General features: G+C 44.7%; 1 protein-coding gene across 1 annotated transcript in view; it reads right to left on the bottom strand.

Moving 5' to 3' along the window:
* Positions 1-21,947, bottom strand: part of flna (filamin A, alpha (actin binding protein 280)) — a 211,549-nt gene extending 189,602 nt beyond the window's left edge. Inside the window, 3 exon segments of the mRNA XM_082962309.1 lie at positions 2,986-3,083; positions 14,742-14,993; positions 21,510-21,947. Coding sequence (XP_082818435.1) covers positions 2,986-3,083; positions 14,742-14,993; positions 21,510-21,867 — 708 coding nt within the window. The 5' untranslated portion in view covers positions 21,868-21,947.
* Positions 21,948-23,590: the final 1,643 nt, after the last annotated feature.

Below are 23,590 nucleotides of genomic sequence, written 5' to 3'. Positions count from 1 at the left end.
GATTGATATGGGGACAGTTATTCCAACAACAATTAGGCTGTATAATAGATAGTCTGTTGGTCCCTCCAGTATACAGCCTATTGCACTTTCACATTGAATGTGTAGCTATTGCACGTTGAACAAATAATTTTGTGTAGTTTGTGCTTTCATGTTTTCTGTACTGTATTTTTAAGCACATGACCAAATGAAGTTTGATCTGAATCTGAATAACAACAATAGCTAAGAGGTGGAAAAGTCTGTCTATAATAAAGCGTTGCTCTACCTTCTTAACAACACTATCAACAAGGCAGGTCCTACAGGCCCTAGTTTCTACCTCCTTAACAGCACTATGAACAAGGCAGGTCCTACAGGCCCTAGTTTCTACCTTCTTAACAACACTATTAACAAGGCAGGTCCTACAGGCCCTAGTTTCTACCTTCTTAACAACACTATCAACAAGGCAGGTCCTACAGGCCCTAGTTTCTACCTCCTTAACAACACTATCAACAAGGCAGGTCCTACAGGCCCTAGTTTCTACCTTCTTAACAACACTATCAACAAGGCAGGTCCTACAGGCTCTAGTTTCTACCTTCTTAACAACACTATCAACGAGGCAGGTCCTACAGGCCCTAGTTTCTACTCACTCGATAGAGTGACCACATATAAGTACCTGAGAATCAAAAACTGAATGATGTTTTTCTTTTCACAGCTACCTATGAACAGGCCCAGATCAAACGTAGACAGGCAGAGGAGACTTCTGATCTGCAGACGGACTCCGACATGGATGAAGAAGCGTCAGGACGTGATAGGGGTAACACAGCACTACTGGACTGATTTCTGAATAGTGTCCAGGATTTGGAGGTCATGGAGTGGTAGGTGTTATGAAAGGGATGTTTACAAAAAAAACATATTCTAGTATTGTATCCACTGTCACCAAGATAGAGCACTTTCAGTACATCTAGCAGAGGCTGTTATCCAGAGCGACTTACAGAAGCAATTAGGGTTACGTGCCTTCCTTCTTCAAGGCGACAGATTTTTCACCTAGTTAGCTTGGGGATTCGAACCAGCAATATTTCGGGTTTCAAATGCAAATTATATGCAAATGACCAAAATGATCATCATCAATTACGTCATCATCATCATCATCATCACACTTCTGTTCCTCAGTCCTGGACCTGAGAACCCAAAGGGTTTCTGATCCAACACACACACACTTGATTCAACACATCATCAAGCCTTCTAACTAAATAAGGTATGTGAGTGCTAGGGCAAAAACCCAACATGTACACCCCTTTGGGACCAGGATTGGGGAGCACTGCTGACATGCACATGTTTGGGATCGTATACAGGGTGAGGAAAACAACGTGGATATCCGTAATTTGATTGAACTCTCTCTTTAAATCAGAGTTCCTGCATTACATTTGATCTGAGCATGTGCTATAAATAAACATGTATTTATTTCATAAAGACAACTGAATTTGTCATCTCTTAAGAGAAATTGCTTCGGCAGCAGCATCTGGGGCCTGCAGTGAGACTGAGAACAAACCCAGGTTGGTCCCAGGTGGCTAGCCCAATTGAGAATCCCACTGAGAATCCCATTCACAGCCTAATGTTTGTCCATATAGGTCTCACTACACAGCCATCCTTTACCCAGATGTAACCCATTTGGGTTAACCGCCAGGACAACATATGAAGCCCAACATTAACCCACATAAAGCCCAAAACAGAAACCACATCTGGGGCCAACATGGATACTGAGGGCAAAACGATGTACCTGTTGGGTTTCCCTCATGGGGACTGTGGAAAAGCCCTTTCATTAATAACCCATATGGGTCCCACATGGAGATGTTGGCTGGGCTGTTGGAGTCATGCAAAGTCACGCAGTCGTGGGTGAACAGGGAGAACAGGAGGGGACTAAGCGCAAACCCCTGGGGGGCCCCTATGTTGAGGGTCAGCGTTGCAGAGGTGTTGTTGCCTACCCTCACTGACTGGGGGCGTCCCGTCAGGAAGTCCAGGATCCAGTTGCGGAGAGAGGTGCTTGGTACGGCACTATGGTGTTGAACGCTGAGCTGTAGTCAATGAACAGTATTCTCAAATAGGTGTTCCTTTTGTCCAGGTGGGTGAGGGCAGTGTGGAGTGCAATAGAGATTGCGTCATCTGTGGATCTGTGTGAATTGGAGTGGGTCAAGGGTTACTCTTACCTTACCGTATCCTCTACAAAAAAAATCATTGTCGACCAAGAGTTGTCTGTTCTTTCGACCAATCGATTGGTAGACATGTTAAAACGTCTATTTTTCATATACAGTGTTTTAATCAACTGCAGGACAGTCAAGACACATCCTAGGTGTTTTAATCAACTGCAGGACAGTCAAGACACATCCTAGGTGTTTTAATCAACTGCAGGACAGTCAAGACACATCCTATGTGTTTTAATCAACTGCAGGACAGTCAAGACACATCCTAGGTGTTTTAATCAACTACAGTATACCAACCATACCAACCTTACACACAAACACTCATTCTACCAACCCTGTCAAGATGCCAACTTTACACACAGACACGCTGCACACGTAATTAGCCAAACGCCACAGAGGACAGTGATTACAGTAATGCCACTATCTGTAATAGGGTACCTGAGGGGGTCGTTAGCCTGACTATATAGAGAACAGTTTAATGGTTAGCATAACTAGCGTACCTGAGGGATACCCATCTAGTTGTTAGCCAGTTAGCCTGACTATATAGAGAACGGTTTAATGGTTAGCATAACTAGCTCCCCTGGGGGATACCCATCTAGTTGTTAGCCAGTTAGCCTGACTATATAGAGAACAGTTTAATGGTTAGCATAGCTAGCGTACCTGAGGGATACCCATCTAGTTGTTAGCCAGTTAGCCTGACTATATAGAGAACAGTTTAATGGTTAGCATAGCTAGCGTACCTGAGGGATACCCATCTAGTCGTTAGCCAGTTATCCTGACTCCATAGAGAAGAGTGTGATGGCTAGTGTACCTGAGGGATGCCCAGCCAGTTAACAGCCTGTTTCATGGCTTCCCGGGCGTTGTCCACTGGTTTACTTTGGTCCCACTGGTTCCAGTCTGGACACAGGCCTACAACACAACACACACACACACACACACACACACACACACACACACACACACACACACACACACACACACACACACACACACACACACATACCGTACCAGTCAAAAGTTTGGACACATCTACTCATCCCAGAGTTTTCCTGTAGTTTTACTATTTTCTCTACATTGTAGAATAATAGTGAAGACATCAAAACTATGAAATAACACATATCTTAAACAAATCAAAATATATTTTATATTTGAGATTCTTCAAAGTAGCCACCCTTTGCCTTGATGACAGCTTTGCACACTCTTGGCATTATCTCAACCAGCTTCACCTGGAATGTTTTTCCAACAGTCTTGAAGGAGTTCCCACATATGCTGAGAACTTCATGGCTGCTTTTCCTTCACTTTGCGGTCTGACTCATTGAGGTCAGGTGATTGTGGATGCCAGGTGGAGACCAGGTCATCTGATAAAGCACTCAATCACTCTCCTTCTTGGTCAAAAAGCCCTTACACAGCCTGGAGGTATGTTGGCTCATTGTCCTGTTGAAAAGCAAATGATAGTGGGACTAAGCGCAAACCAGATGGGATGGCATATCCCATCTGATGGCATATCCCATCTGCAGAATACTATGGTAGCCATGCTGGTTAAGTGCGCTTTGAATTCTAAATAAATCACTGACAGTGTCACCAGCAAAGCACCCCCACACCTCCTCCTCCATGCTTCACGGTGGGAACCACACATGCTAAGATCATCCGTTCACCTACTCTGCGTCTCACAAAGACATGGAGGTTGGAACCAGAAATCTCAAATTTGGACTCATCAGACCAAAGGACAGATTTCCACCGGTCTAATGTCCATTGCTTGTGTTTCTTGGCCCAAGCAAGTCTCTTCTTCTTATTGGTGTCCTTTACTAGTGGTTTCTTTGCAGCAATTCAACCATGAAGGCCTGATTCACACAGTCTCCTCTGAACAGTTGATGTTGAGTTGTGTCTGATACTTGAACTCTGTGAAGCATTTATTTGGGCTGTAATTTCTGAGGCTGGTAAATCTAATGAATTTATCCTCTGCAGCAGAGGTAACTCTGGGTCTTCCTTTCCTGTGGCGGTCCTCATGAGAGCCAGTTTCATTAAAACACTTGATGGTTTTTGCGACTGCACTTAAAGAAACTTTCAAAGTTTTTGAAATTTTCCAGATTGACTGACCTTCATCTCTTAAAGTAATGATGGACTGTCATTTCCCTTTGCTTATTTGAGCTGTTCTTGCCATAATATGGACTTGGTCTTTTACCAAATATGAAGCTGGCTGAGAGAATGCCAAGAGTGTGCAAAGCTGTCATCAAGGCAAAGGGTGGCTACTTAGAAGAATCTCAAATCTAAAATATATTTGATTTGTATAACACTTTATTGGTTACTACATGATTTTCATTTTTGTTATTAAACAACTAATTGTCTGATGTCGGTTCAATTACTTGAATTCCATTTAGTACAGTTTTTGTAAACCCAACATGCTGTTTCTCTAGAGAGAAATCAAATTATTAATGGGAGAAATCTAATGGGAGAAATCTGAGAAAATAATAACTATGTGGGGGTCTGTCACGATTGTTGTAGAGAGAGGGGACCAAAGTGCAGCGTGTGTGTAGTTCCACATTTTATTTACTCTGTGAAACTCATGCAATACATCAAAATAACTGAATAGACAAAAACAGCAAACCGTGACGCAGAGGAGAACAAACACTACTCAAAAATAATCACCCACAAAACCCAGGAAGAAAAACCCCTACTTAAATATAATCTCCAATTAGAGACAACGAGGACCAGCTGCCTCCAATTGGAGATCATCCCAAACAAGCCAACATAGAAATACAAAAACTAGAACCTAAGAACATAGAAATAGAAAACATAGAAAAACACAAAACACCCCGTCACGCCCTGACCTACTCTACCATAGAAAATAACATCTTACTATGGTCAGGACGTCCCCCTGAAATTAATAGTATTTTTAAAACCATTTTCCTCTAATTCTACGTAATTTCTCAAAAGGGAATCCATGTTTACTTGACAGAATATCAACTTTTTTCTTAGGTTTTTGCTACAATAAATCAATTGAAAGAGTAGGCTAGACTAGTTTTTCTGACTAAATTACTAATCTACCGCCTTCCCTCAAAGTCCCACCCATAGTGATTGATTGACAAGTCTGAAACCTTATCAACTCTGTCTCATAAACATCCTGCCCCCTCCCCTGACAATCCCTCCTACAGTGATTGATTGACAGGCTAAACTGTTAAAGGGATAATTCACCCAAATTACACATTGGTTTCCTTACCCTAATTGTCCACAGCAGCAGAGCCAATAAAATACATAATTTGAAGAACAAACATCAATGTGGCAATTCATGTCTTGCAGTAAAACTGTAAATATGACTTTAATCAAGAATACCAATTTAATGTGATGAACAAAATATAAACGCAACATGCTACAATTTCTAAGATTTTACTGAGTTACAGTTCATAAAAGGAAATCAGTCAATTTAAATTAATTAATAGGCCTTAATCTATGTATTTCACATGACTGAGAATACAGATACGCATCTGTTTGTCAGAAATACACCACATGACCAAAAGTATGTGGTCACCTACTCGTCGAACATCTCATTCCAAAATCATGGCCATTAATATAGAGTTGGTCCCCCTTTGCTGCTATAACAGCCTCCACTCTTCTGGGAAGTCATTAATATAGAGTTGGTCCCCCTTTGCTGCTATAACAGCCTCCACTCTTCTGGGAAGGCTTACCACTAGATGTTGGAACATTGCTGCGGGGAACATTGCTTCCATTCAGCGACAAGAACATTAATGAGGTCGGGCACTAATGTTAGGCGATTAGGCCTGGCTCGCAGTCAGCGTTCCAATTCATACCAAAGGTGTTCGATGGGGTTGAGGTCAGGGCTCTGTGCAGGCCAGTCAAGTTCTTTCACACTGATCTAGACAAACCATTTCTGTCTGGACCTCGCTTTGAGCACGGGGGCATTGTCATGCTGAAACAGGAAAGGGCCTTCCCCAAACTGTTGCCACAAAGTTGGAAGCACAGAATCGTCTAGAATGCAATTGTATGCTATAGTGTTAAGATTTCCCTTCATTGGAACTAAGGGGCCCAAACAATGAAAAAACAGCCCCTAACCATTATTCCTCCTCCACCGAACTTTACAGTTGGCACTATGCATTCGGGCAGGTAGTGTTCTGCTGACATCTGCATTGGGACAAACCCAGATTCGTCCGTCAGACTGCCAGATGGTGAAGCGTGATTCATCACTCCAGAGATCGCCTTCCCACTGCTCCAGAGTCCAACGGCGGCGAGGTTTGCACCACTCCAGCAGACGCTTGGCATTGAGCATGGTGATCTTAGACTTGTGTGCGGCTGCTCGGCCATGGAAACCCATTTCATGAAGCTCCTGATGAACAGTTCTAGTATTGACGTTGCTTCCAGAAGCAGTTTGGAACTTGGTAGTGGAGTGTTGCAACCAAGGACAGACGATTGTTACGCACTTCAGTACTCGGTGGTCCCGTTCTGTGAGCTTGTGTGGCCTACCACTTCACGGCTGAGCCGTTGTTGATCCTAGACGTTTCCACTTCACAATAGCAGCACTTACAGTTGACTAGGGGCAGCTCTAGCAGGGCAGAAATTTGACGAATTGACTTGTTGGAAAGGTGGCATCCTATGACGGTCAATGCTGAAAGTCACTGAGCTCTTCAGTAAGGCCATTCTACTGTCAGTGTTTGTCTATGGAGATTACATGGCTGTGTGCTTGATTCTATACACCTGTCCGCAACGGGTGTGGCTGAAATATCCAAATCGGCTCATTTTTAAAAAAAAGGGTAGGGTCGTGGATCAGAAAACCAACGTCATTTTCTGGTTTGACCACCATTTGCCTGTAAAGCAACACATCTCCTTCGCATAGAGTTGATCAGGCTGTTGATTGTGGCCTGTGGAATGTTGTCCCACTCCTCTTCAATGGCTGTGCGAAGTTGCTGGATATTGGCGGGAACTGGAACACTCTGTCTTACACGTCGATCCAGAGTATCCCAAACATCCTCAATTGGTGACATGACTGGTGAGTATGCAGGGCCATAGAAGATCTGGGATATTTTCAGGTTCCAGGAATTGTGTACAGATCCTTGCGATATGGGGCTGTGCGTTATCATGCTGAAACATGAGATTCTGGCAAATGAATGGCACGGCAATGGGCCGCCGGATCTCGCCACGGTATATCTCTGTGTATTCACATTGCCATCGTTAAAATCCAATTGTGTTGGTTGTCCGTAGCTTATGCCTCCCCCATACCATAACCCCACCGCCACCATGGCGCCCATACCATAACCCCACCGCCACCATGGGACACTCTGTTCAAAATATTGACATCAGAAAACCACTTGTCCACACAACGCCATACACGTGGTCTGCGGTTGTGAGGCCGGTTGGACATACTGCCAAATTCTCTTTAATAACGTTGGAGGCGGCTTATGGTAGAGAAATGAACATTAATTTCTCTGGCAACAGCTCTGGTGGACATTCCTGCAGTCAGCATGACAATCCCTCAAAGATTGAGACATTTGTGGCATTGTGTTGTTCGACAAAACTGCACATTTTAGAGTGGCCTTTTATTGTCCCCAGCACGAGGTGCACCTGTGTAATGATCAGGCTGTTTAAATCAACTTATTGATATGCCACACCTGTCAGGTGGATGGATTATCTTGGCAAAGGAGAAATGCTCACTAACAGGGATATAAACACATTTGTGCACAACAATTGGAGAGAAATAAGCTGTTTAACAGTCTGATAGCTTTGAGATAGAAGTTGTTTTTCAGTCTCTCGGTCCCTGTACTGACCTCGCCTTCTGGATGATAGCGGGGTGAACACTCAGTGTCAGAATGGGTAATTAACAAAAAGCTGTTCTTAAATACATCTAAAATCAAAAGCATTGTATTTGGTTCAAAGTATTCTCTCAGACCTAAACCTCAACTGGAGTTATACATGAAGGGTGTGACCATTGGCCAAGTTGAAGAAGCTGAACTCCTAGGAGTAACATTGGATGGTCAGTTATCATGGTCAAGTTGTATTGACAAAGTTGTTGTGAAGATGGGGAGCGGTACACCACGTCACCAAATGTGTGTGGACACCTGCTTCAAATTAGTGGATTCGGCTATTTCAGCCACACCCTATGCTGACAGGTGTATAAAATCGAGCACCCGGCCATAGACAAACATTGGCAGTAGAATGGCCTTAATGAAGTGCTCAGTGACTTTCAACGTGGCACCATCATAGGATGCCACCTTTCCAACAAGACCCCAGGTAGAGTAGCTGCTGCATGTTCAGTAGTTAATGGGACCCCAGGAAGAGTAGCTGCTGCATGTCCAGTAGTTAATGAACCCCAGGAAGAGTAGCTGCTGCATGTTCAGTAGTTAATGAACCCCAAGAAGAGTAGCTGCTGCATGTTCAGTAGTTAATGAACCCCAGGAAGAGTAGCTGCTGCATGTTCAGTAGTTAATGAACCCCAGGAAGAGTAGCTGCTGCATGTTCAGTAGTTAATGAACCCCAGGAAGAGTAGCTGCTGCATGTTCAGTAGTTAATGAACCCCAGGAAGAGTAGCTGCTGCATATTCAGTAGTTAATGAACCCCAGGAAGAGCAGCTGTTGCATGTTCAGTAGTTAATGAACCCCAGGAAGAGTAGCTGCTGCATGTCATGTTGACACCAGGAAGAGTAGCTGCTGCATGTTCAGTAGTTAATGAACCCCAGGAAGAGTAGCTGCTGCATGTTCAGTAGTTAATGGACCCCAGGAAGAGTAGCTGCTGCATGTTCAGTAGTTAATGAACCCCAGGAAGAGTAGCTGCTGCATGTTCAGTAGTTAATGGACCCCAGGAAGAGTAGCTGCTGCATGTTCAGTAGTTAATGAACCCCAGGAAGAGTAGCTGCTGTATGTCATGTTGACCCCAGGAAGAGTAGCTGCTGCATGTCCAGTAGTTAATGAACCCCAGGAAGAGTAGCTGCTGTATGTTCAGTAGTTAATGAACCCCAGGAAGAGTAGCTGCTGCATGTTCAGTAGTTAATGAACCCCAGGAAGAGTAGCTGCTGCATGTCCAGTAGTTAATGAACCCCAGGAAGAGTAGCTGCTGCATGTTCAGTAGTTAATGAACCCCAGGAAGAGTAGCTGCTGCATGTCCAGTAGTTAATGAACCCCAGGAAGAGTAGCTGCTGCATGTCCAGTAGTTAATGAACCCCAGGAAGAGTAGCTGCTGCATGTCCAGTAGTTAATGAACCCCAGGAAGAGTAGCTGCTGCATGTCCAGTAGTTAATGAACCCCAGGAAGAGTAGCTGCTGCATGTCCAGTAGTTAAATGAACCCCAGGAAGAGTAGCTGCTGCATGTTCAGTAGTTAATGAACCCCAGGAAGAGTAGCTGCTGCATGTCCAGTAGTTAATGAACCCCAGGAAGAGTAGCTGCTGCATGTCCAGTAGTTAATGAACCCCAGGAAGAGTAGCTGCTGCATGTCCAGTAGTTAATGAACCCCAGGAAGAGTAGCTGCTGCATGTCCAGTAGTTAATGAACCCAGGAAGAGTAGCTGCTGCATGTTCAGTAGTTAATGAACCCCAGGAAGAGTAGCTGCTGCATGTTCAGTAGTTAATGAACCCCAGGAAGAGTAGCTGCTGCATGTCCAGTAGTTAAATGAACCCCAGGAAGAGTAGCTGCTGCATGTTCAGTAGTTAATGAACCCCAGGAAGAGTAGCTGCTGCATGTTCAGTAGTTAATGGACCCAAGGAAGAGTAGCTGCTGTATGTTCAGCAGTTAATGAACCCCAGGAAGAGTAGCTGCTGTATGTTCAGTAGTTAATGAACCCCAGGAAGAGTAGCTGCTGCATGTTCAGTAGTTAATGAACCCCAGGAAGAGTAGCTGCTGCATGTTCAGTAGTTAATGAACCCCAGGAAGAGTAGCTGCTGCATGTTCAGTAGTTAATGAACCCCAGGAAGAGTAGCTGCTGCATGTTCAGTAGTTAATGAACCCCAGGAAGAGTAGCTGCTGCATGTCCAGTAGTTAATGGACCTCAGGAAGAGTAGCTGCTGCATGTTCAGTAGTTAATGAACCCCAGGAAGAGTAGCTGCTGCATGTTCAGTAGTTAATAGACCCCAGGAAGAGTAGCTGCTGCATGTTCAGTAGTTAATGGGACCCCAGGAAGAGTAGCTGCTGCATGTTCAGTAGTTAATGGACCCCAGGAAGAGTAGCTGCTGCATGTTCAGTAGTTAATGGACCCCAGGAAGAGTAGCTGCTGCATGTCCAGTAGTTAATGAACCCCAGGAAGAGTAGCTGCTGCATGTTCAGTAGTTAATGAACCCCAGGAAGAGTAGCTGCTGCATGTCCAGTATCTAATGGAACCCCAGGAAGAGTAGCTGCTGCATGTCCAGTAGTTAATGAACCCCAGGAAGAGTAGCTGCTGCATGTCCAGTATCTAATGGACCCCAGGGAGAGTAGCTGCTGCATGTTCAGTAATTAATGAACCCCAGGAAGAGTAGCTGCTGCATGTTCAGTAGTTAATGAACACCAGGAAGAGTAGCTGCTGCATGTTCAGTAGTTAATGAACCCCAGGAAGTGTAGCTGCTGCATGTTCAGTAGTTAATGAACCCCAGGAAGAGTAGCTGCTGCATGTTCAGTAGTTAATGGACCCCAGGAAGAGTAGCTGCTGCATGTTCAGCAGTTAATGAACCCCAGGAAGAGTAGCTGCTGCATGTTCAGTATCTAATGGACCCCAGGAAGAGTAGCTGCTGTATATTCAGTAGTTAATGGACCCCAGGAAGAGTAGCTGCTGCATGTTCAGTAGTTAATGAACCCCAGGAAGAGTAGCTGCTGCATGTTCAGTAGTTAATGAACCCCAGGAAGAGTAGCTGCTGCATGTTCAGTAGTTAATGGACCCCAGGAAGAGTAGCTGCTGCATGTTCAGTAGTTAATGAACCCCAGGAAGAGTAGCTGCTGCATGTTCAGTATCTAATGGACCCCAGGAAGAGTAGCTGCTGTATATTCAGTAGTTAATGAACCCCAGGAAGAGTAGCTGCTGCATGTTCAGTATCTAATGGACCCCAGGAAGAGTAGCTGCTGTATATTCAGTAGTTAATGAACCCCAGGAAGAGTAGCTGCTGCATGTTCAGTAGTTAATAGACCCCAGGAAGAGTAGCTGCTGCATGTTCAGTAGTTAATGGGACCCCAGGAAGAGTAGCTGCTGTATATTCAGTAGTTAATGGACCCCAGGAAGAGTAGCTGCTGCATGGACTGACCACCTGCTTTGATTCTCCGTAGCCCACATGCACTCCCACGTGTATTAGTTCTTATTGTTGTTGCATTGTCCAGAAGGAAGCTGCGAGAAAGCATTTGGTTGGACGGTGTATACCATGTGAATCCCATTCACACGACTAATAAAACTTGAGGGTTATGACCATAATTGGTGATTATGATGAATTAATAGCCCTAATTAATGATCACGTAGCCAGTTGTGTTCTGTATATTACAGCATGACCATTTACCAACTGACCCCCTCCCCATCTCAGCATCACCATTTACCAACTGACCCCCCTCTCCTCTCCATCTCAGAGTGACCATTTACCAACTGGCCCCCTCTCCATCTCAGCATCACCATTTACCAACTGACCCCCCTGTCCTCTCCATCTCAGAGTGACCATTTACCAACTGACCCCCTCTCCTCTCCATCTCAGCATCACCATTTACCAACTGACCCCCCTGTCCTCTCCATCTCAGCATCACCATTTACCAACTGACCCCCTCTCCTCTCCATCTCAGCATCACCATTTACCAACTGACCCCCCTCTCCTCTCCATCTCAGCATCACCATTTACCAACTGACCCTCCTCTCCTCTCCATCTCAGCATCACCATTTACCAACTGACCCCCCTGTCCTCTCCATCTCAGCATCACCATTTACCAACTGACCCCCCTCTCCTCTCCATCTCAGCATCACCATTTACCAACTGACCCCCTCTCCTCTCCATCTCAGCATCACCATTTACCAACTGACCTCCTCTCCTCTCCATCTCAGCATCACCATTTACCAACTGACCCTCCCCTCCTCTCCATCTCAGCATCACCATTTACCAACTGACCCTCCTCTCCTCTCCATCTCAGCATCACCATTTACCAACTGACCCCCCTGTCCTCTCCATCTCAGCATCACCATTTACCAACTGACCCCCCTCTCCTCTCCATCTCAGCATCACCATTTACCAACTGACCCTCCCCTCCTCTCCTCTCCATCTCAGCATCACCATTTACCAACTGACCTCCTCTCCTCTCCATCTCAGCATCACCATTTACCAACTGACCCTCCCCTCCTCTCCATCTCAGCATCACCATTTACCAACTGACCCCCCTCTCCTCTCCATCTCAGCATCACCATTTACCAACTGACCCTCCTCTCCTCTCCATCTCAGCATCACCATTTACCAACTGACCCCCTCTCCTCTCCATCTCAGCATCACCATTTACCAACTGACCCTCCCCTCCTCTCCTCTCCATCTCAGCATCACCATTTACCAACTGACCTCCTCTCCATCTCAGCATCACCATTTACCAACTGACCCCCTCTCCTCTCCATCTCAGCATCACCATTTACCAACTGACCCCCCTGTCCTCTCCATCTCAGCATCACCATTTACCAACTGACCCTCCCCTCCTCTCCTCTCCATCTCAGCATCACCATTTACCAACTGACCCCCTCTCCTCTCCATCTCAGCATCACCATTTACCAACTGACCCCCCTGTCCTCTCCATCTCAGCATCACCATTTACCAACTGACCCCCTCTCCTCTCCATCTCAGCATCACCATTTACCAACTGACCCTCCTCTCCTCTCCATCTCAGCATCACCATTTACCAACTGACCCCCCTCTCCTCTCCATCTCAGCATCACCATTTACCAACTGACCCTCCTCTCCTCTCCATCTCAGCATCACCATTTACCAACTGACCCCCCTCTCCTCTCCATCTCAGCATCACCATTTACCAACTGACCCCCCCCTCCTCTCCTCTCCATCTCAGCATCACCATTTACCAACTGACCCCCCTGTCCTCTCCATCTCAGCATCACCATTTACCAACTGACCCCCCTGTCCTCTCCATCTCAGCATCACCATTTACCAACTGACCCCCCTGTCCTCTCCATCTCAGCATCACCATTTACCAACTGACCCCCCTGTCCTCTCCATCTCAGCATCACCATTTACCAACTGACCCCCCTGTCCTCTCCATCTCAGCATCACCATTTACCAACTGACCCTCCTCTCCTCTCCATCTCAGCATCACCATTTACCAACTGACCCCCCTCTCCTCTCCATCTCTCTCCCTTCCCCTCTCTTCCCAGATAGAGTTATATGTAACATCCACACTATTAAACAGACTTCCCTCCCTCTTTCTTTTCCCCCTCCCCCCACAAACCCTGAAATCACCCCCCCCTCCCTCCACAAACCCTGAAATCACCCCCCCCCTCCCCCAAAAAGCCCTGAAATCACACCCCCCTCCCCCCACAAACCCTGAAAACACCCCCCCTCCCGTCCCCCCAAAACCCCTGAAATCACCCCCCCCTCCCCACACAAACACTGAAATCACCCCCCCTCCCCCCCTCCCCCCACAAACCTTGAAATCACCCCCCCCTCCCCACACAAACCCTGAAATCACCCCCTTCCCCACAAACCCTGAAATCACCCCCCCTCCCCACACACACCCTGAAATCACCCCCCCTCCCCACAAACCCTGAAATCACCCCCCCCCTCCCCACACAAACCCTGAAATCACCCCCCCTCCCCACAAACCCTGAAATCACCCCCCCCCTCCCCACACAAACCCTGAAATCACCCCCCCCTCCCCACACAAACCCTGAAATCACCCCCCCCTCCCCATACAAACCCTGAAATCACCCCCCCTCCCCACACAAACCCTGAAATCACCCCCCCCCTCCCCTCCCCCACAAACCCTGAAATGACCCCCCACACACAAACCCTGAAATGACCCCCCCTCGCCCCACAAACCCTGAAATCACCCCCCCTCCCCCCCTCCCCACACAAACCCTGAAATCACCCCCCCACACACACACACACCCTGAAATCACTTACACCCCCCAAAAACCCTACAATGCTCGGCCACTCTCTGACCTGACCCTTAACCCCTAACCTCTAACCCCTGACCCCTAACCTCTAATCCCTGACCCCTAACCTCTAATCCCTGACCTCTAACCCCTGACCCCTAACCTCTAACCACTGACCCCTAACCTCTAACATCTGACCCCTAACCTCTAACCCCTGACCCCTAACCTCTAACCCCTGACCCCTAACCTCTAATCCCTGACCCCTAACCTCTAACCCCTGACCCCTAACCTCTAACCCCTGACCCCTAACCTCTAATCCCTGACCCCTAACCTCTAACCCCTGGCTCCTAACCTCTAAACCCTTACCCCTAACCTCTAACCCCTGACCCCTAACCTCTAATCCCTTATCCCTAACCTCTAACCCCTGACCCCTAACCTCTAATCCCTTATCCCTAACCTCTAACCCCTGACCCCTAACCTCTAATCCCTGACCCCTAACCTCTAATCCCTGAGCCCTAACCTCTAACCCCTGACCCCTAACCTACCCGGAGCACAGCTGTTGACCAGTGCCCCCAGCGCCCTGCCGCTCTGCCAGTCTCTGCTGAAGTTGTGGATGGAGATCTCTGGGAGCTTGTTCTGGATCCATCCCAGAAGCCTCTGTTTCGGGGTCTTGTGCTGGCCGTCTCCCCCCATCTCCTCCTCGTCCCACATGGGCATGGAGATGGAGTAGTGGAGGATCAGAGTCCACACCATGCCCAGGATCAGCTTCAGGTTACCATCTACTATGGCCTTGGAGTCTGGAGGAGGAGACAGTAATATATAGGATCAGCTTCAGGTTACCATCTACTATGGCCTTGGAGTCTGGAGGAGAGACAGTAATATATAGGATCAGCTTCAGGTTATCATCTACTATGGCCTTGGAGTCTGGAGGAGACAGTAATATATAGGATCAGCTTCAGGTTACCATCTACTATGGCCTTGGAGTCTGGAGGAGAGACAGTAATATATAGGATCAGCTTCAGGTTACCATCTACTATGGCCTTGGAGTCTGGAGGAGAGACAGTAATATATAGGATCAGCTTCAGGTTACCATCTACTATGGCCTTGGAGTCTGGAGGAGACAGTAATATATAGGATCAGCTTCAGGTTACCATCTACTATGGCCTTGGAGTCTGGAGGAGAGACAGTAATATATAGGATCAGCTTCAGGTTACCATCTACTATGGCCTTGGAGACTGGAGGAGAGACAGTGATATATAGGATCAGCTTCAGGTTACCATCTACTATGGCCTTGGAGACTGGAGGAGAGACAGTGATATATAGGATCAGCTTCAGGTTACCATCTACTATGGCCTTGGAGTCTGGAGGAGACAGTAATATATAGGATCAGCTTCAGGTTACCATCTACTATGGCCTTGGAGTCTGGAGGAGACAGTAATATATAGGATCAGCTTCAGGTTACCATCTACTATGGCCTTGGAGACTGGAGGAGAGACAGTGATATATAGGATCAGCTTCAGGTTACCATCTACTATGGCCTTGGAGTCTGGAGGAGACAGTAATATATAGGATCAGCTTCAGGTTACCATCTACTATGGCCTTGGAGTCTGGAGGAGACAGTAATATATAGGATCAGCTTCAGGTTACCATCTACTATGGCCTTGGAGTCTGGAGGAGAGACAGTAATATATAGGATCAGCTTCAGGTTACCATCTACTATGGCCTTGGAGTCTGGAGGAGAGACAGTAATATATAGGATCAGCTTCAGGTTACCATCTACTATGGCCTTGGAGTCTGGAGGAGAGACAGTAATATATAGGATCAGCTTCAGGTTACCATCTACTATGGCCTTGGAGTCTGGAGGAGACAGTAATATATAGGATCAGCTTCAGGTTACCATCTACTATGGCCTTGGAGTCTGGAGGAGAGACAGTAATATATAGGATCAGCTTCAGGTTACCATCTACTATGGCCTTAGAGTCTGGAGTCTATATGTTAAAACATGCCCCTGCTCCTCAGACTGGTGCTTGCTGGAGGGGTGCTGCAGAATCCAGCCACCAAACATCAGTGGAATCCTCCAGCCCAGAAGTCAGCTATTCCCAGTAGATGTCAATGTTTCTGACCGGATCCTTATATGGACACATTTCCAACACTGTGACATCTACCATATCATGCCACCTGGGGCCATACTTTCGCGTAGACCATAGTTAAAACTGAGCAGAGAGTTATATCTGGAATCTGGCAACACATTCCGTCTCAGTCAGTTAAAACCCATCCACGTTATTGGACGTGATCCAACACTTTTTCACTGAAGCACGATTACCAGAAATCCTCAGGTACGTTCAGAAACTCTACTGTAGAAATGAACTCACAGTCACAAAACACTTCATTCTTGCTGCTTTCACCAATGGTGGATTTACAGTCATGGTGTTGAGAAGGAAAGTGCAGTCATCACCTTAAAAATCAAGATCACGAATTCATCTGGTTAGGAGCTGGACTTCCTTAAGCCTTCTCCAAAACCACAATGGGTGAGAGGGGGTGAGAGGTGGGTGAGAGGTGGGTGAGAGAGGGGTAAGAGGTGGGTGAGAGGTGGGTGAGAGGGGGGTAAGAGGTGGGTGAGAGGGGGGTGAGAGGGGGGTAAGAGGTGGGTGAGATGAAGATGTGAACTGCTAGGACCTAATAATGTCTCAGCCTTCTCCACACTGCTGTTTCCCCACCTCTACAGTGTTATTATAACTGTTTCCCCACCTCTACAGTGTTATTATAGCTGTTCTCTCACCTCTACAGTGTTATTATAACTGTTTCCCCACCTCTACAGTGTTATTATAACTGTTCTCTCACCTCTACAGTGTTATTATAACTGTTCTCTCACCTCTACAGTGTTATTATAACTGTTTCCCCACCTCTACAGTGTTATTATAACTGTTCTCACCTCTACAGTGTTATTATAACTGTTTCCCCACCTCTACAGTGTTATTATAACTGTTCTCTCACCTCTACAGTGTTATTATAACTGTTCTCTCACCTCTACAGTGTTATTATAACTGTTTCCCCACCTCTACAGTGTTATTATAACTGTTCTCACCTCTACAGTGTTATTATAACTGTTCTATTACCTCTACAGTGTTATTATAACTGTTCTCACCTCTACAGTGTTATTATAACTGTTCTCACCTCTACAGTGTTATTATAACTGTTTCCCCACCTCTACAGTGTTATTATAACTGTTCTCTCACCTCTACAGTGTTATTATAACTGTTCTCACCTCTACAGTGTTATTATAACTGTTCTCACCTCTACAGTGTTATTATAACTGTTCTCACCTCTACAGTGTTATTATAACTGTTTCCCCACCTCTACAGTGTTATTATAACTGTTTCCCCACCTCTACAGTGTTATTATAACTGTTCTCACCTCTACAGTGTTATTATAACTGTTTCCCCACCTCTACAGTGTTATTATAACTGTTCCCCCACCTCTACAGTGTTATTATAACTGTTTCCCCACCTCTACAGTGTTATTATAACTGTTTCCCCACCTCTACAGTGTTATTATAACTGTTTCCCCACCTCTACAGTGTTATTATAACTGTTCTATCACCTCTACAGTGTTATTATAACTGTTTCCCCACCTCTACAGTGTTATTATAACTGTTCTCTCACCTCTACAGTGTTATTATAACTGTTCTCTCACCTCTACAGTGTGATTATAACTGTTCTCTCACCTCTACAGTGTTATTATAACTGTTCTCTCACCTCTACAGTGTTATTATAACTGTTCCCCCACCTCTACAGTGTTATTATAACTGTTCTCTCACCTCTACAGTGTTATTATAACTGTTCTCTCACCTCTACAGTGTTATTATAACTGTTCTCTCACCTCTACAGTGTTATTATAACTGTTCTCTCACCTCTACAGTGTTATTATAACTGTTTCCCCACCTCTACAGTGTTATTATAACTGTTCTCTCACCTCTACAGTGTTATTATAACTGTTTCCCCACCTCTACAGTGTTATTATAACTGTTCTCACCTCTACAGTGTTATTATAACTGTTTCCCCACCTCTACAGTGTTATTATAACTGTTTCCCCACCTCTACAGTGTTATTATAACTGTTCTCACCTCTACAGTGTTATTATAACTGTTCTCTCACCTCTACAGTGTTATTATAACTGTTTCCCCACCTCTACAGTGTTATTATAACTGTTCTCTCACCTCTACAGTGTTAATATAACTGTTTCCCCACCTCTACAGTGTTATTATAACTGTTCTATCACCTCTACAGTGTTATTATAACTGTTTCCCCACCTCTACAGTGTTATTATAACTGTTTCCCCACCTCTACAGTGTTATTATAACTGTTTCCCCACCTCTACAGTGTTATTATAACTGTTCTCTCACCTCTACAGTGTTATTATAACTGTTTCCCCACCTCTACAGTGTTATTATAACTGTTCTCTCACCTCTACAGTGTTATTATAACTGTTTCCTCACCTCTACAGTGTTATTATAACTGTTCTCACCTCTACAGTGTTATTATAACTGTTCTCTCACCTCTACAGTGTTATTATAACTGTTCTCTCACCTCTACAGTGTTATTATAACTGTTCTCTCACCTCTACAGTGTTATTATAACTGTTTCCCCACCTCTACAGTGTTATTATAACTGTTTCCCCACCTCTACAGTGTTATTATAACTGTTCTCTCACCTCTACAGTGTTATTATAACTGTTTCCCCACCTCTACAGTGTTATTATAACTGTTTCCCCACCTCTACAGTGTTATTATAACTGTTCTCTCACCTCTACAGTGTTATTATAACTGTTCTCACCTCTACAGTGTTATTATAACTGTTCTCACCTCTACAGTGTTATTATAACTGTTTCCCCACCTCTACAGTGTTATTATAACTGTTCTCACCTCTACAGTGTTATTATAACTGTTCTCTCACCTCTACAGTGTTATTATAACTGTTTCCCCACCTCTACAGTGTTATTATAACTGTTCTCTCACCTCTACAGTGTTATTATAACTGTTCTATCACCTCTACAGTGTTATTATAACTGTTCCCTCACCTCTACAGTGTTATTATAACTGTTCTCACCTCTACAGTGTTATTATAACTGTTCTCTCACCTCTACAGTGTTATTATAACTGTTTCCCCACCTCTACAGTGTTATTATAACTGTTCTCTCACCTCTACAGTGTTATTATAACTGTTCTCTCACCTCTACAGTGTTATTATAACTGTTCTCTCACCTCTACAGTGTTATTATAACTGTTCTCTCACCTCTGCAGTGTTATTATAACTGTTCTCTCACCTCTACAGTGTTATTATAACTGTTCTCTCACCTCTACAGTGTTATTATAACTGTTCTCACCTCTACAGTGTTATTATAACTGTTCTCTCACCTCTACAGTGTTATTATAACTGTTCTCTCACCTCTACAGTGTTATTATAACTGTTCTATCACCTCTACAGTGTTATTATAACTGTTCTCACCTCTACAGTGTTATTATAACTGTTTCCCCACCTCTACAGTGTTATTATAACTGTTCTCTCACCTCTACAGTGTTATTATAACTGTTCTATCACCTCTACAGTGTTATTATAACTGTTCCCTCACCTCTACAGTGTTATTATAACTGTTCTCACCTCTACAGTGTTATTATAACTGTTCTCACCTCTACAGTGTTATTATAACTGTTCTCTCACCTCTACAGTGTTATTATAACTGTTCTCACCTCTACAGTGTTATTATAACTGTTCTCACCTCTACAGTGTTATTATAACTGTTCTCACCTCTACAGTGTTATTATAACTGTTCTCCCCACCTCTACAGTGTTATTATAACTGTTTCCCCACCTCTACAGTGTTATTATAACTGTTTCCCCACCTCTACAGTGTTATTATAACTGTTTCCCCACCTCTACAGTGTTATTATAACTGTTCTCTCACCTCTACAGTGTTATTATAACTGTTCTCTCACCTCTACAGTGTTATTATAACTGTTCTATCACCTCTACAGTGTTATTATAACTGTTCTATCACCTCTACAGTGTTATTATAACTGTTCTCTCACATCTACAGTGTTATTATAACTGTTCTCTCACCTCTACAGTGTTATTATAACTGTTCTCTCACCTCTACAGTGTTATTATAACTGTTTCCCCACCTCTACAGTGTTATTATAACTGTTCTCTCACCTCTACAGTGTTATTATAACTGTTCTCTCACCTCTACAGTGTTATTATAACTGTTTCCCCACCTCTACAGTGTTATTATAACTGTTCTCACCTCTACAGTGTTATTATAACTGTTCTCTCACCTCTACAGTGTTATTATAACTGTTTCCCCACCTCTACAGTGTTATTATAACTGTTCTCTCACCTCTACAGTGTTATTATAACTGTTTCCCCACCTCTACAGTGTTATTATAACTGTTTCCCCACCTCTACAGTGTTATTATAACTGTTCTATCACCTCTACAGTGTTATTATAACTGTTCTCTCACCTCTACAGTGTTATTATAACTGTTCTCACCTCTACAGTGTTATTATAACTGTTCTCTCACCTCTACAGTGTTATTATAACTGTTTCCCCACCTCTACAGTGTTATTATAACTGTTTCCCCACCTCTACAGTGTTATTATAACTGTTCTATCACCTCTACAGTGTTATTATAACTGTTCTCACCTCTACAGTGTGATTATAACTGTTCTCTCACCTCTACAGTGTTATTATAACTGTTCTCTCACCTCTACAGTGTTATTATAACTGTTCTCTCACCTCTACAGTGTTATTATAACTGTTCTATCACCTCTACAGTGTTATTATAACTGTTTCCCCACCTCTACAGTGTTATTATAACTGTTTCCCCACCTCCACAGTGTTATTATAACTGTTCTCTCACCTCTACAGTGTTATTATAACTGTTTCCCCACCTCTACAGTGTTATTATAACTGTTTCCCCACCTCTACAGTGTTATTATAACTGTTCTCTCACCTCTACAGTGTTATTATAACTGTTCTCACCTCTACAGTGTTATTATAACTGTTTCCCCACCTCTACAGTGTTATTATAACTGTTCTCTCACCTCTACAGTGTTATTATAACTGTTCTCACCTCTACAGTGTTATTATAACTGTTCTCACCTCTACAGTGTTATTATAACTGTTTCCCCACCTCTACAGTGTTATTATAACTGTTCTCGCACCTCTACAGTGTTATTATAACTGTTCTCTCACCTCTACAGTAGGCACAGCTTTATGATTGTAACTTCGCCAATAAGCATAGTAACTTTTACCCACCTATGGACACCAGCTTGATGTTCTCCTTGTCTAGGAACTCGAGAGCCACCGAGACGTTCTCGAGCTGCATCTGTCGGAAGGTGGGCTTCTGGTTGTATTTCCTGCACATCTTCTTCTGACTCAACACCTCCAGGAGTCCGATCAGCCGCAGCCCGTCGCTCAGGTCCATCTGGAGATTGGTGATCTGCTTGTCGACGCATTTCAGATGCTCGTTACACCAGCGGGTGAACGTGTTCTGTTGGATCTTCTTCCACGTCGCGCCCTCTGCGAGGTCCTTCTCTGTAGCGGGCATGTCCGGTGAGATGGCGCTGAGCGTCGGTTGGACCGACTGGTGCTGGCGAGGGTGGGAGCCACTCATTGTTATGGTGGCTGGTCTCTCCGTTCACTGCCAAGGATTTAAGGTGGAGTCTGAGTTGGACGTCCCGTCCCGTCCCTCTCACTCTTCTTTCTCCCTCTCGTTGCTGCGCTGAAGTTTCTGTGGGAGAAATGACAGAGAGAGTTAGAGAGGACGAGGGATGAGAACTAGGGAAAAGAATTGGATTGCCTGGAGTTGTGGATTTGTGGAGTCTAATATGAACCCGAAAAGTCGATGAGCGTTTAGTTTGTCCCACTGTGAACTATACAAAGAGTTGGGGGAGTAAAGCTCCAATTCCCTGTATACACATTACTGCATTTATGAGCCTATACTCCGACACAGTAACATCACGCTTGTCTCTACAATTCCAGTGTTTAGCCATGATGCATTACGGTACCAAAAGTGGAGTAATGAAAAGCCAATCATTTAAACAGCTTCCTAAATATTCTGAAGATAAATGCGGATTGATCACTTCATGCAGACATGTCTAATTAAATGGGCATGCATGGTATGTTTCACTAGAACCACCCAATCCAACAGACTGTTCTATAGGTTTAAATTAACCAGACCAGAACCACCCTATCCAACAGACTGTTCTATAGGTTTAAATTAACCAGACCAGAACCACCCAATCCAACAGACTGTTCTATAGGTTTAAATTAACCAGACCAGAACCGCCCAATCCAACAAGGCAGCAGCTACTCTTCCTGGGGTTTATTATGGATCCCCAATAGTTCCTGTCAAGGCAGCAGCTACTCTTCCTGGGGTTTATTATGGATCCCCATTAGTTCCTGCCAAAGCAGCAGCTACTCTTCCTGGGGTTTATTATGGATCCCCATTAGTTCCTGCCAAGGCAGCAGCTACTCTTCCTGGGGTTTATTATGGATCCCCATTAGTTCCTGCCAAGGCAGCAGCTACTCTTCCTGGGGTTTATTATGGATCCCCATTAGTTCCTGCCAAGGCAGCGGCTACTCTTCCTGGGGTTTATTATGGATCCACATTAGTTCCTGCCAAGGCAGCAGCTACTCTTCCTGGGGTTTATTATGGATCCCCATTAGTTCCTGCCAAGGCAGCAGCTACTCTTCCTGGGGTTTATTATGGATCCCCATTAGTTCCTGCCAAGGCAGCAGCTACTCTTCCTGGGGTTTATTATGGATCCCCATTAGTTCCTGCCAAGGCAGCAGCTACTCTTCCTGGGGTTTATTATGGATCCCCATTATTCCTGTCAAGGCAGCAGCTACTCTTCCTGGGGTTTATTATGGATCCCCATTAGTTCCTGCCAAGGCAGCAGCTACTCGGCATAATTAAGGCGGTTATACAATTTTAAAAACATAACATTACATTCATTACAGAATTCACAACACACTTAGCGTGTGGCCTCAGGACCATACTCCACTACCACATATCTACAACACAAAATCCATGTGTACGTGTGTGTATAGTGCATATGTTATCATGTGTATGTGTGTGTTATCATGTGTGTGTATGAATGTGTCGTTATCTTTGTGTGTGTCTCTTCAAGGTCCCCGCTGTTCCTTAAGGTGTATTTTTACCTGCTTTTTTAATCTGATTCTACTCTTTGCATCAGTTACCTGATGTGGAGTAAAGTTCCATGTAGTCATGGCTGTATGTAGTACTGTGTGCCTCCCATAGCCTGTTCTGGACTTGGTTCCACTGGTTCCCCTCCAGGTGTGTGCTGTGACTTCTATCAGTACTGGTTCCCCTC

This window comes from Salmo salar, chromosome 15 (genome assembly GCF_965601325.2).
Source record: "Salmo salar chromosome 15, fSalSal1, whole genome shotgun sequence".
NCBI lineage: Eukaryota > Metazoa > Chordata > Actinopteri > Salmoniformes > Salmonidae > Salmo > Salmo salar.
This window is presented reverse-complemented; position numbering and strand designations above follow the sequence as displayed.